The sequence below is a fragment of the Strongylocentrotus purpuratus genome, unplaced genomic scaffold (assembly GCF_000002235.5).
Source record: "Strongylocentrotus purpuratus isolate Spur 01 unplaced genomic scaffold, Spur_5.0 spur5_scaffold_19, whole genome shotgun sequence".
Classification (NCBI taxonomy): Eukaryota; Metazoa; Echinodermata; class Echinoidea; order Camarodonta; family Strongylocentrotidae; genus Strongylocentrotus; species Strongylocentrotus purpuratus.
This window is the reverse complement of record NW_022145604.1, coordinates 26,249,590-26,264,692: the sequence shown is the minus strand read 5'-3', so window position 1 is coordinate 26,264,692 and position 15,103 is coordinate 26,249,590. Positions and strand designations below refer to the sequence as shown.

The 15,103-nt window shown below is 38.3% G+C and overlaps 1 protein-coding gene across 1 annotated transcript; it reads left to right on the top strand.

Moving 5' to 3' along the window:
- Positions 1-5,121: 5,121 nt before the first annotated feature.
- Positions 5,122-13,500, top strand: LOC115918125 (tubulin polyglutamylase TTLL4-like). The gene is made up of 7 exons (XM_030990720.1): positions 5,122-5,252; positions 6,505-6,639; positions 7,007-7,112; positions 8,053-8,263; positions 9,585-9,655; positions 12,114-12,214; positions 12,649-13,500. The coding sequence occupies exons 1-7, from the start codon at positions 5,140-5,142 to the stop codon at positions 12,821-12,823; spliced, it is 912 nt and encodes a 303-aa protein (XP_030846580.1). The 5' UTR covers positions 5,122-5,139; the 3' UTR covers positions 12,824-13,500.
- The last annotated feature ends 1,603 nt before the right edge of the window (positions 13,501-15,103 follow it).

Below are 15,103 nucleotides of genomic sequence, written 5' to 3'. Positions count from 1 at the left end.
GACCATATTCAACCAAAATATATGCCGCCGCCGAGTGCATGATCAATAAAAAAGAAAATTACTATACAATAACCATATACATGTAGCAGCAAGTTTGATGTCAAACTGCCACACGGTTCTTGAGATATCAACATAATTTTTTTTTTACAATATATTGACCTCCATGACCTTTGAACTTTAACCCATGACCCCAAAATATCAGCATAATTTTGTCTTGTCATACACAACCCTCAACACCGAGTCACAATTTTATATATAAAATATTGTTTTTTTTCTCCACTAAGTGACCTCTGTGGCCTTTGACCCTGTGACTCCAAAATGGAATCAAATTATTGTCCCCATAGGATATGCTCTCACTCCATACTTGAGGTCCAACCGCCACACGGTTCTTGATGTAGACAAAAAATCTTATTTTCTACAATAAATTATCCTTTGGCTCCTTGACCCCAATTTACTAGCCAAATTTTTTTCTTCTTATACTTTATCATCCCACCAAGTTACAAGTTCATATGTCAAATTGTGTGCAACATATTGTAAAAAACTGTCTTTTTCAAAAATTGACCTCTGTGACCTTTGACCCCATGACCCCCAAATCAAATCAAAGTATTGTCCTCCAAGGATATACCTGCAGATCTTGAGATATCAACAAGGTGGTTCGCGGACCATGAGTCTCGCCTGAATTTGCGATCAATATTAAAACATGTATACGAACTTTCAAAGGCTCAAGGCCTTATATCACTTGGCCTTTTGACCCCTAGATGACCTTTAACCTCATTGTGATCACCCCACATCTGGTATTACCCGAGGATCATTTGAACTAAGTTTCAAAATAATTGAGAAATAGAGAACTGCAACCGAAGTAAAGAAAACCTATAACATTTTTTAAAACAGACTATTAATGTACTAACAAATTTGACCTTTTGACCCCTAGATGATCTTGGACATCATCATCACTCTTCATCTGGTATTACCCAAGGATCATTTGTACCAAGTAAAAAAAATAAAAGATGCGACGGGCTTCTACAGAAGCCCAATAATGAGGCTTTGGCAAATGAGGTTGGCTTTTCACCTCTAAATTACAGACTCTTAATTGGCGTTTTCAAGAAAAATATTTACATTATCCAAAGAAGTAAGGTATCATATTTCCTTGTACCTTGAATAAAAACCCAAACAAATAATTAAATGAGATTAATTAGCCTTCTCATTTAAGAATACTACCAGATTCATTGATACCAGCAGCACAGGCCAGCACTCAAAGGGTTAAGGAATAGAGAAATGAGTGCATCTAACATTTTTGTAACCACATAACCTTATTTCACTTGACCTTTTGACCAACAGATGACATTTGACTTCATCATAATCATCAATACGTCACATCTTGTATTACCCAAGGATCATTTGTATCAAGTTGTATCAAAAGTTGATTGAGAAATAGAGAAATGAGAGCTTCCTAAACAAAAACTTTAACGGCAGACCTTCGGTAGATTTCCCGCTTATTTTTAGTATGCGGCAAGTCTACCAAAGGTCTGCCGGAAGGTGTCCGCATACTTTGTACTTTCCTGGGGTGCCTTTGAAGTTTTGCCAGATTTTTTTTAATTAGCAGAGTTAGTTATTTGACTAACAGAAAGAATTAAGCATTAATATGACAAAAAAGGGCTATTTATAAATCATCATAGACAAATCAGAGTAATGAGTTGATGTACTTACTAAGAGGTCAGTCCCCTGATGAGTATCCTCCCCCCCCCCCCACCCCACCCCATAAATGAAAAATAGGGGAAAAAATGAAAATGCACAAGAACTTATTCATATATTCCTAAACATAAACTAAAATAAGAAGAATGAGGAAGAGGAACAAGAGGACAAATAATGAAGTAAGAAAAAAATATATCATAAAACGAAAATGGGGATGCAGAACAATAGGAAGACGGGGAAGAGGATCAGACAGATGAAAAGCAGGTGAAGGCAAGGATGAATGAGAAGTTGAGGAGAAAGGAGGAGTAGGAGTAGGAGGAGGAGGAGGAGGAGGAGGAGAAGGGAATATATAAGTGCAAAGTGGAATAGAAGAATAGTGGATGGAAGAAGATGGAGAATGAGCAAAGGGAGGAGTAGGGGGGAGGGTGGATGCAGTGCATGGAGCTGAGGAAATGAAGAAAAAGCAAGATCACTTTCAACTGCCCTAAATGTATACATCAGATCATTGCTATGCATTCATGAACTAAGTTTTTTTTTTACATGGAAATTTTTGATGGGAATCTGCCAGCCAGCAGTGTTATCATAAAGCAAACAGAATTAAATTCGGTTAAGAAATGATAAAGAAGCAGCATTTTTTGTAATATTTGAAATATGCACATAAATTAGCATATTTAATGAGTTTCAAAATTCTATGTCGAAGTTTCGAAGCCCCCACCCAGTGCTATCATATTAAAGACTGACTCCACTCCAAAAAAAAATTGTTTTTATTGAAAGCAGAAAAATCAGACAAACAGATCAAAAAAAGTTTGAAGCAAATCCAACCATAAATAAGAAAGTTATGATTTTTTTAATGAAATCTAAAAATTGATTTCAACAGTGATCTTTCATGCAAATTGGCAAACCTTGGTCATGTGTGATGACGTATATCATGCACTTCTCTGCAAGTAACTTATTATACCTTATTGTTTTATACCATCATTTGTTAACGCTTCAATGATAAACATAAGTCTCTTTCCGTCGATAAATGCACGGATTCATAAGCATGCAATAATTCATTTGTTCAAATATTGAAAAGCAATAATAATAAAAGCAATAATAATGGATTATGAATTTAATAAACAATAAACATGATTAGAAACGTACCTGAAATTGAAGATTTATCACACCTCTTGCGAACTTGCGCGCCGTACTTGGTGCGGCTACATTGTCACGATCACGTTGGTATTTTGGTTGCGCGTGCACGGTATACGAGTTTTGGCGCTCGATATCGATCTAGATCTCTACACGTCACTCACTGCCGAAAGGGGGCGTTATTCATTTATGCGCGACGATTCCTGGAGAATTTTGTCACACGAACTGTGTATTCGTACACTCCTGATACTATTTATTACCTCTAACGTGGACTTCGTCAAATTTTCCACATATTAAGAGAGCGCCCTCATTGGGCCACGTAAATGACGAAAATAATAGGCGTTCTAATCGTGGACGTCCACGATTCCTGTGTGTCCACGGTTTGAAGGTGTGTATTCTGGTGAAAGTCCACGATCGAAGGCATTTACACACGCACACACACACAAAAATCATTATTTATAAGAGAAGGAATTTAAAAAATAGAGAGGGTAGATGAGGTAAGTGATGTAACAAATTAAAAAAATGATACGCAACATAAGAACAGACCACAAAGAAAATTATGTCTGTCTCGGTTTAGGAATAAGATAATATGAAACAACATACTTCATAGGTTTACATTAAAGCATGTGCTTTCCTTCATGCGCAGACTCATGGAGAGGGGGGGGGGGGCAACGGGGCCAGGCTGCTTCCTCCCTGGCCAAAAAAAAAGATGGACCCACCCCCCCCCCCCATCCCTGCCCCCAAATATCCACTCTCGCTTTTTATCTAAATGTATCATTTCATTAGTCCTCCGATCTTTCAACACCCACCATCTCTTGCATCCTCTTTCTCCCTCTCATTTTGATCATTCAGATTCATCCGCATTTTCATGCAAAATATTTTCTTCATTTTTTCTCAATCTTTCTTCTACTCTTTTTACCATCTTTAATGAGGCATCGTGTCAATCAACACCAACGTTTCAAAACACCGCGTATTTTGTTCTGAGAGCGCCGACTCAGGACATATTTGTGGCGGCCTAGCTGGCGGGAATGTCATAATAAATCTGTCTTCATTCTTTCTCAATCTTTCTTCTACTCTTTTCACCATCTTAAATAAGCTGAAGAAAAGAAAGAAAATCAATTACAATATCACCGACGCTTGAGAAATAAATAGTGAGAGAAAGAGAGCTACAAGCGAAAACAATTAAATATCGCTGATGTTACCGGAGTTTATGACAAAAATTAAGCCGTCGGAAAGAAATCAAAGTAAGTCCATTATCACCTGCGCTCGAGAAACGCAAAGAGCGACCGATCGCGGGAGAGACAGAAGCGAAACCAATTAAATATCTGTTGATTTCTATCAATTCTTATGGTGCATTCTATATCGAAACTCTTCCGGCACGCAATATCAAGAAGGTAGTCGATCGATCTCGCCTTTGTTTGGATGGCCTATTCATGGGGCATTCCAGAATGCACCCACAATGCGCCAATTAAGTCGTTAAGTACCGCATTCTAGGTACATTCTAGGTACATTCTGGAATGCGGATTAACAGAACAATAGATTCTGAATAGGGCATTCTACATGCATTCCGAATGCCAGTCGAATAAATCCGTGGCGCCTTACCAATAAGAAAAATGTGCTATACCGGGACGTCATCCATAGTTTAGTGCATGGCACTATACCATGGATTACGTCATAGATATGCAATCGACCAAGATCAATGTGATATTAGTGTCGGCCCGGTCACGGTACGGTCGTCTGTGCTGCTATCACTGCACTCTACACTACTTCAGTGACAGTAAACATTATTGTTATTATTATTTTCATGAAGGTTGATCTGAAAAATATTAAAAAAAGAAATATATATATACAATACAATATATATTTTCAAGCCACTCGTGAAATTATGGATTCCTCGGTGACTGAATTTCAGAAAAAGCACTATTTTCTGAGGGGCGTAGCTATTCCTGCCACCTCGATCCGTAATTTCAACTAGAGCCTCTCAGTGCATGTTATATTTGTTTACTACTACCGGGCCGTTGGCTTCTCTCTTGTGCTGACTCTCATTTCACTTTCCCAATGCTTGATGTTGTCTATCCGGTTTAAAATTAGAAGGGTGAGGTGCCTTTTTTTAATGACTTGCTTGAACGCCTCGCGCAAGCACTCGGCACCTCGCTTCGCTTCTAAAAGTGTTTTTGTCTAACTCTCACTATCACCCCTGTACATTGTAAATATATATTTCATGATATGTTCACTTTGTTTTTGTGAAGGGAAATAATGTTTATTAAAATTAAAATTTCTATTTCTCATTACAGTGCTGAATCTCAGGTGAACAGTATGATCAAGGCCAACTGCAAGAGTCGTTTCTCAGCTCATGAACTCTTTGGCTTTGATATCATGCTGGATGAGACCCTCCGTCCATGGATTCTAGAAGTCAATATATCTCCAAGGTAACTAAGGAAAAAAATATTTAACAAATTTCGGGGCTACTTTTCAAGCTTGCTTGCATGAAAATAACACTTTATTTTGTTTTGCATTGAATTCTATGCAATTTTTTTGGGCTCTTTTATGACTTTCGGGGGCTCTTTTGGGCATTTCAAGGGCCAATTCGCCCTGAGCCCCGTGTATTATTTTCCCTGGTGTCGAGTGGATATGTCACCGGACTGGATCACAAGGTCCGAGGTTCGAGTCCCGTCGCGGCACTTATTAAAGATGCATAGAAGTACGTTGGCTCTCATGGAGAATTTGAAACCATTCAGTCACTGGCTTAAGCTATGGTCACAAATCATAGCAGCGACCGACCGATCAGTAGCCTGCTCGGTCGCTGCTGAAATAAGGCATCGCCCATGTATTTCTACCAAGCCTTAGGTCAGCGAATTATGACCTTCTGCACATGGAAACTGATGACCCACCCACTTTCACTTTTGAGATGTACTTGGATGTGGAATATATATAATGCTCAACACCTCTGATGGTAGATCTTAAAGTATATAAGCATTATATGCCCTTTCGGTTGCGCTACTCCAAAGCTTTGGAACAATCTACCACTGGACATAAGAAAAGCCTCTTCCGTTGTTGTCTTCAAAGTCTTGTTGAAGACAAACTTTTCTTCAGAAGCTTTTGAATAGTTTTTGATTGTGTGACTGTAAAGAAGCACTGTTGGGAGTTCTGCTTTCATCACAGTGCAGTACATTATATTAAAGGTAGCTGTGCTCTATAAATTGATTTAATTGTCATTATTATTGCCTCATTGTACTGGTAATTTATCCTTTGTCATGACAAATCGAGGGGCTACTCATACTTTGAGGGCTTTCTGCGAAGGTGTGAAACATACAACCCTTTGACCATCATATTATTTGATCACCTGATTTATGTTAACATTTTCCAACCTTATGTAAACATATTTGTGGCTTATACCCAGTAAATAAGATCGATTGATAGATCTGTATTTGAAAAATAAGTCAGAAAAAAATCTTGGAACCAGGAGAGCTTGGGTATTTGTTTCTAGTTCATCGTGACTGTGCCATGGACCAGTGATGGCCTGGTGGTAGAGTCGCTGCCCGGCAAGCAGTAGATGGCAGGTTCAAGTCCTGCTGGTTATAAGCTTATTTACTGGATGTAAGCCACAAATATGTTTAAATAATTGAAATTTCTCCCAGGAAGCATTACATTTATGTCAACATTTTCTAACTTCCTCCGTAGTCTCCATTCCAACGCTGAGCTGGACGTCCAGGTCAAAGGTGAAATGATCAAGGATCTCCTCAATCTGAGCAGCTTCATGATCCCTGATAAGAACGATGTCTTCACCGCAGTCCTACCTCCAAACGGAACAACAAAGTGAGTCAGAGATTGGATTTCAAAAGCCATCTAAAATTCTTCTTTTATAATACTGTCAAACCTGTTTGTGAGGCCATCCAAGGGAAACAGAAAAGGGTGTCTATTGTCGACAGGTGGCCTTTGTAATAAGTAGTACCGAGCATATCAGATTATGAAATTCATTTTTAAACAGGGCTCTAACGCCTCTCCAACAGAACTTATACAGTTTTATACACAAAAGTGCTTCTCATGTTTTCTGTCTTTGTTTCGTATGCTAATGTTTGGTTGGAAGTGTGATGTTTAGATGAACTATCTAGGGAGAAAAAGGATTTAGATACCAGTGGAGTCAGCTCAGTATTTTGTCTTTGACCGTTTATATCTCTTCTAGGATCGATTACAGTAGCGTGATCATGAAGAAGAATCTCTACAGCAATCACATAGCCAAAGATGAGCGAGCCAAGCATGCTTTCTACACACAGAAGCATATAGATGAGGTAAGGGGCTGTTCACATATTGTTTCATCGCTGGCAATACGCATCAAAACACTGCCCTTATCATTCGTGTACTATTCTAACTTGTTGAATATATGTATTGATACATTTTTGGTAGAGGTAGTGTGGTCTAGTGGATTTGTCACCGAGCAGTGGGTCTCATGGTTCAGGGTTCAAGTCCCACAGCGGCACTGATGTCTTTAGCAACACATTAATCTGCATTTGCCACTTTCCACCCAGGCGTTAAATAGGTACCCTGTAGTTGGACTTACAGATAAAGACCAGTTATGGTCATGCGATTGCATTGTGAAAGAAACGTTGTGGAATCGATCAGAAAATATAAGTATTGGTGTGTACTGCAAGGTTCTGGAATCATCAAAATGATAAGAAATTTGGCCCAGTCTTTGTAAAGTTACAAGCACTGTACACAGAAAGATGCATATGGGACTACGCACACGTGTGCGAAACGTGCGTTTATCTCTCACACACCGATAGATAAACTAATTTACCAAATATGTCAATTAGTAGGCGGTTTCCTGGCAAAATTTTTATCATCATGTATTAGTCAAAACATATTCTTTCACATGATTGGTAATAACAGCTTCCATTTCATTTTTTGAAATGGGGACGTTTCCAAAACTGGTTTTTACCTTTAACAATTATGGAAAGCCATTAGCTTCTATTAAAATATTTTGTAAAAGTCATTTTAAAGGGCATAAAATTTTGATTCAAATCATTCATATTTTCTATCATCAAGGATATTTCATGTTCTTGATGTGGAATTTATGAAAAGTCTAAAATAGTTGAATTTTTGCTTTTGAATGTATTTTATTTGAAGGCTACAAATGGCTCTCCATAATGTTTAAGTCCAACTTAGAGATAAGTTCACCTTAGGATTTTTGTGAAACACCCCCCTGATTTCTTGTCTATTTCTCTTTACCAGCAATGCAAGATGTCCATCCTTGACACGCTCACGCCCGATGACATCCGGCATCTGGTGCAGACGGAGGACGAGTTCAGTCGACGCGGTAACTTTGAGCGTGTCTTCCCTTGTCCGTCGTCTCAGAGGTACCACCGGTTCTTTGAGGCTCCCCGCTACTACAACGTTCTGCTGGATGAATGGGTGAGGAAGTACCACAGGCAACCTGCAAGAGGTGAGTCATTGTTTGTAAGACGCACATGCTCCGGGGACAAATAATCCACTGTCAAGGTTCCACACTAACTGAATTCTTAAAGGGGACGTTCACCTGATTCATATTGTTTCTTCTGAAATCTTCTGTTAAAAAAGTTTTGATTTCTAAGTTTCCCTTGCCCTTGGGAGATTTCTACTTTTTATTGCACAAGATTTGCAACATGCAAGAGGTGAGTCTTTTCTTGTACGGCACATGGTCCAGGGATAATTGACCCTGCGGCAAATACGATGTTCAGCAGTAGTGACTGTAGTCGGTATATACACTTTGTAGATAGGGTAATATGTGCAGAGAGCACCACAGCTGGTTCTAGGACACCTACCCCCTGGACATCCACCCCCCCCCGGATAACTACCCCCCCCCCAGACAACTATCCTAGGGGGTAGTTGTCCTAGGGGGTAGTTGTCTTAAGGGGTAGTTGTCTGGGGGGGTAGTTGTCCTAAGGGGTAGTTGTCCTTAGGGGTAGTTGACTGGGGGTAGTTGTCTGGTGGGTAGTTGACTGGGGGCATTATCCGGGTGTGGATGTCCAGGGGATAGCATACCTGCCAACCCTCCTGAATAATCCAGAATATCCTGGTTTTTTCTGGATTTTTAGGACCCCAAAATGTGGGATATCCGGGATTTTCAAAATTTCGATTTTTTTTTTTTTTTTTTTTTTTTTTTTTTTTTTTTTTTTTTTTTTTGGTGTTGCTTAAGCCAAATTAAGCTTGTTTTATCATATGCCGCGATGTGAGAGTTCACGTATTGCGTGCGTTGAAGGGCTGCATGATTGAGCAGTGAATTTGTATTCGCTTTTTTGCACAAATTTACCGCGTATTGCCAGTTACACTGCCGCTGCATGTGCGAACGCCTGTTAAGGGTACAGATTTCTTATTTTCGAAGACATACCATGCTAAAAATTCTTAATTCTCATTTTCAAATGTTGGCAGGTATGGGATAGGTGTCCGGATACGACCACAGCTTGGTGGATACACATATCACATGCTTTAAGAAACATATTGTCCCTACCGCAAATACGTTGTTTAACAGTGGATGGCGACCTTCCTCCCACATTGCGCTGGTCATCACATGCGCAGATATGAAACTTAGGAAAGCAATAAAGATTAGGTTTCTACCGGCTTCCACAGAGAATGTTCAGCCGTTTCAACTAAATCCTTATTTAACTTGACCACGTGTAGAAATGTGAAATAGGTCCAGTGATGGAAAATTTGATTCCCGTTGTTATTAGATTCCTGAGTAGACTGGACCTCTACTTAAATTGGAAATGTTTTATGTTTCTATGTAGGTCTTGCTCTTCTAGAAGACTACTGTATGGAAGGGATCCATCTTGCCACAAACAAGGACGATAGCCACACTGTAAGTCAGGAATAACTTCTCAATTTCTTATGTATAATACTTCATCATTCATCTGGTAAAACGTTTCTTGCAGTATGTTACATTTGTAGAGATTGCTACTCTTTCTGGTATTCATATAGACTATATAGAATCATCCTCCTTGTTCATTTCTTATCTTCATCATCAATGTATAGCTAGTCTCATTTAGTTTCATTATCATGTGTAGGTGGATGCATTATCAAAAACTCATTTAAACACCAATTTGTGGCTGTCAGAAGGATGCAAACATATGGATAGATGTCAGATGTATATTTCAGAGAAAATTCTTTCTTTGATTGGGGCTGCACGATGTTTTCATATTGTTTTGAAAGATATTTGATTCTGATTTTTGCAATTTTATGATGTTTAAGCTTCAAACAATATATGAAAATATATATTGTTGATCGCAATTAGAAGTGATTAATGAAAAAAAACCGTCATTAACTATATCATGTCAGGAATCCTTTACAGAACTGTGAAGTATTTTGACAAAGAGAAAGGCACGAACCATCTTACGGGTGGGACTACTTCGCTTCTACCTGATGAGATTTAGCAGGCTAGGAAGGAGGTGTCAGGGGGGCGGGCAGGGGCGTGTCGGGGGCGTGACAGGGGTGGTGCCTTCACATTGGTGCAGGGGAGTGCATCTTGTACTGTGGAGCAAGCAAGCAGATCTTCCATGAAGTTACATGTATGTAAGATGCTCCAATGTATGGACCAGGACAGTTGCTCTGGGTTTTATTTTGTCGAAGGCATAGCGTTAGGATTATGGTTGCAATTGGGCTAAAGGGTAATCAAACCCTTGTGATATGTTCATTTGAATGAAAGCAGAAAATCAAAGAAACTGAATGGCAAAAGTTCAAAATAAATCAGAACTATGATAAGATAAAATCTACACGAAACCTTTCAGTTGGTACATCATCTAACTTGCAGACAGTAATACGTTATTGCTGTACTTACACAAAACGGGAAGTTGAAATATTGCCTTTCTGCCGTGTCCACAAAAATAGTTAGAGTCATCCTTGTGTATTTTTTCCTATTTTCATCATCCTTTTAATATCTATTTGTGATCATGCTCATTTTCATTGATCTTTGTGGCATCAGTGGAATACTCCTGTGTTTGTTAGACGCAGCATTGTAAGTAGTCGATCTACATTTCATCCCCGATAATATTCCCTTTGAATTTCTAACCTTTTCTAATGTGTTGGATATTAATATGTAACGTCAAAGGTTTTGGTGGTGAATACATCAAAATCTATCTCAGAAAAGCATAAATCCTGTTGACTATTTTGCAGTCCTTTAAACAAATTTAATACCAATTCTAAATGTATATATGTTTAACATGCATAGATGTAGCATATTGAAATATGATACTAATTATATCCTACTATGTTTAACATGTAGTTGTAGAGTAATAGAGTTTCGTTCTAATTTTATCCTTATCATGCGGTACTATTTTTCCTCACATATTAGGAATGTAGTTAAATGTTTAACTCGTACCCGAATGTGTCTTTGTAACTGTCTATTGTAATATGATGAAAAATAATGTTGACATTTGAGTTTGTAGCTAATACTGCGTCCTTTTGCATTAAAATTTTCAATTAAATGCAACTTGAAAAATTGAATTCTAGTCCTGAATATGCGATTCTGATCGGTTGAAAATCACGTTGCATTTAATATTTTAAGTTTCGCTTGAATGCAACTTTATATGCAAGAGGACCTTTAATATATTAACAATAATAGTCTATCCGAATTGTGTGAAGTGTTGCAGGTTAATTGAAAAAAAGTGCTCAACAGACTTCTGCAATCGGTCCCTCGATTGTGCTTATTCTGTTCGAAATAATTATAAAGCCTAAATTATTGATGAGAATCTCTCCAAACTTCTGGGGTGTGGGGGTTTTTCACAAAGATATCTGAATTGAATTTATCTCTAAGTTGGACTTTGGCATTTTTAAAAATATTTTGTAAAACTTATTTTAAAAGGCATCAAATGTTGATTCAAATCATTCATATTTCCTATTATCAAGGAGATTTCATGTTTTTGATGTGGAATTTATGAAAAGTCTAAAATAGTTGAATTTTTGCTTTTGAATGTATTTTATTTGAAGGCTACAAATGGCTCACCGAAATGTTAAGTCCAACTTAGAGTTAAGTTTGACTTAGGATCTTTGTGAAACACCCCCCCCCCTTAAATACACTTGCATTACGGTTAATCAACATCTGCATACTTCAACTTTAGCTTGTACAATTAAAAGGAGTTGAGAATCCCATTTAGCTCTTCATATTCAAGTCATTTGTAAAGTCATGCGTAACTTTACGCACAGCTTTATTAAACACCCCCAGACCCATCTGGATGACATTCTTTCTGATATTACACTGTATAGATAGATAAACTCAAGATAGAAACGAAAAAATGTAAATTTGATTTCTTTTCTTCTTGCAGTGGACTCCGATCTCCAGCGTAATCAGCACGCGAGAGCCGCGCACCTCGAGTGCTCCCACCTCTAGCTTTCCAATGCCTGTGCATCCATCGTTACAAAAGAGGTTAGCGTCAAGGTCTTTTATTTATCTTAAAGCCCCACTGTCCTACTTGTAGCTACTTGCTCCCTCTATATAGAAAACTTACCCAATCGGTGCCTGTTGGTCCCCCATGATCCTCTCTTTCTTATGTTAATTGAGAGCTGAGTTGATGAGCCAGTGACCTCGCTGGGTAGTCTAATCCCTTCTGGCCGAACTAGTACGGCCTTTAAATGCATCGTTTAACAATGTTAAATCGAAGATGCATGGCCCTATGTGATATCAGTGATATGGTGAAATATTGAAGCCCCCCAAAAAATTGCGCTTCAAAATGATCATGAAGTGCCTCATAAAATAGTAAACAATTTTTTTAGTGTAATTTTTGACGGCTACCATTATACCTTTCGTCTTTAGAAGCTCCTACAATTGGCTCTTTTTTTCTTCTCCCAAACCATCTGCAGCTCCTCCGCCAAGTCTCTGCCTAAGATACAACGAGGAGGCAGTAAGATGCGATCCATGTCATCCTCCAGCAGTACCCACTCCCTCCCTGGTGGGGGCCGCGCCCTGCCACGCCCGCCTTACTCCCACCGCGTCCCCGACGGAGGCTGCAGCACCAGCACCACCCCGCCCAGTTGATGGGGGCCACGCCTGCCCTCCATGCCCCAGGATCAGATAGCCTCTCGGCAGTGGAAGCAACCCAAGAAGCTCTCGGCATCAGCGCGGGCGTTGGCCAGACACCACACCCCCTCGCTGAGAGTCAGGTACGGGTTCCTCCTGGCCAGCGCCAAGCAGAACGGACTTCCGCCCGGCGGCATCCGAAGCAGATATCCTAGACGATTACAGAGACTACCCAACCTCCCCCACCAACCAAAAATGTGAAGTTTCCAATATTTTCTGTGAAGTATTTCATTTACAACCTAATACATAGCCATACAAATTTTTTGTCTTCTTGAAAACATTTCCTTATCTTTATACTCTAGATGTTGATCTTGTGCATTTTCATTTCATTGTGTAGTCATGTGTTACTGGTAGTTGAAGATTGCTCCTAATTTCTTCTGCGTCTGTTTGTATCGTAAGATATCATTTGCCGAGAACCAAATAGTGTTAACATTCAAATTATTTATTTAACCATAATCATAAAAGACATACAAACAATAATACAAAAATACAGTATGGAATATGGACAGGACCCGAAGAAAAGCAAATTCTTGTGAGGAATAGCCCTGAAAGAGAGGGAAAAACAATGAAACAAATATTGGGTAAATACAGAGACAAAGTAATCAATAATAGAACAAGATCAATAGAGATGGTATGAAGTTATTATCTTTCCAAGTACTTGCTCCTCTGAGAGCCTAACTTCCTTTTGAACAAAGAATACAACCATTTTACCAAAGCCAAAAGTGAAAGCACTTGCTGTTTGTGATATGTGCCATTGTTATGAGGACAAGTGTTGGAGTGAAGTAATATTCACCATTTTCAAAACTAGATTGATATCAGGTTTCCAAAATGAGTTCTTTTGAAATATTCAAAGACTCTGCTTGATGATTTCATATGACATTTGCTCATTAAGGCTGACATATATATTTTCTTCTTGACGTCTAGTTTTGTGTGTTTGTGAGATCCGTATTCCTCCACATATACTATGCATGAGATCGATTGCGTCTCAGTTACTTACCAATTCCAATGTAGTAGTATTCACTTTTTACTATTTGGGACACTGTATTCTCCAGAACACTAGCCAATATTTCACTCGACTCCTGCCTCTCTTGTGGAATAGGCCTCGTTAAAAATTACCGGTATGTCATTTACCTGTTACAAATAATTGTATATCAATTTTCAGAATGCAAATTGCATATATAACATGTTGTTAGGTAGGCCAAGCCATAGTGTTTGCCCTACCTAGCAACAACTAATGTATGCATTTTTAATTCTGAATGAAATAATTTGTATTGAGGATCTTCACAAAGACATGTGCATAAATTGGTTACATAACGAAAATGATATGAGATCTTTAGAGATGTTTTATTAAAAATATTTAGAAAAGGCACACTTTACAGCAAACCATTTCTTCTGCGTCTTTTAACGTATGATCATGTTTAACTCTCGTCTTTCATAAGAATTTGTTTATTAGTAAAAATCATGTTTGATTATATAATCCTCATGAAAGATATATATCTCATTGATTTACTTACAATCATTAGTTTCTTCCGAGCTAATAGCAATACTTTCACACAACACTACAATGCCAAGTCGCTCCTTTTTGAAGATCTAAATCTAATTTAGGCAAATGAAACAGAATTCTTAGATCAACATCTTTCATCGGTCTACGCATAATCTGATCAGAGATTTTTTCTTTCTTTTTTGTTGCTATAGCATTCCTCATACCTTGTTAAGAAGCGTACATGTGTGTTATTGTGTTTGAATATATATGTATCTGTTCTGTAAATGTTTTCATTGAACGCCATTCCTAGCAGTGCCTTGAAACATGAATTTTGAGTGGATATTCTTGTAAATGTAAATTTATCTATATATTATACTTCCTATAACTTTTTCTATGCTGTATCAAATCTGTTATTATGTATCACATGTTTATTTTGCCCATTCCTGGATGTTATGGGAAAACGAAAGCAGACATTTTTACAAATGTCAAGGAAAGTCATTGAAATGATGACGTTTTAATGACATTTACAGGCTTGTGACTCGATCTTCACCATCACTTGTATGAATTCTCTTCTGCTATTTAAAGGTGCATGCATCTTTTCTTAAAGGCCCTATCCGATTGAAAATGCAACTTGATATAATTGGAAAAATGAACGAACATAGAATACAAATATAAAGGAATAACAAGTATTTACCCTTTTATTATTGCACAAATGCAAATTATAATCTCATTTTCCGCACCCCTCCAAATAACGG

What these genes read in the sequence shown, in the direction of transcription:
- LOC115918125 (XM_030990720.1), top strand. Translation starts at nt 5,140, where the DNA reads ATGATCAAGGCCAACTGCAAGAGTCGTTTCTCAGCTCATGAACTCTTT. An exon ending in ACAAGGACGATAGCCACACT is followed by an intron (nt 9,656 to 12,113) that starts GTAAGTCAGGAA and finishes TTCTTCTTGCAG; the next exon opens with TGGACTCCGATCTCCAGCGT. An exon ending in CATCCATCGTTACAAAAGAG is followed by an intron (nt 12,215 to 12,648) that starts GTTAGCGTCAAG and finishes AACCATCTGCAG; the next exon opens with CTCCTCCGCCAAGTCTCTGC.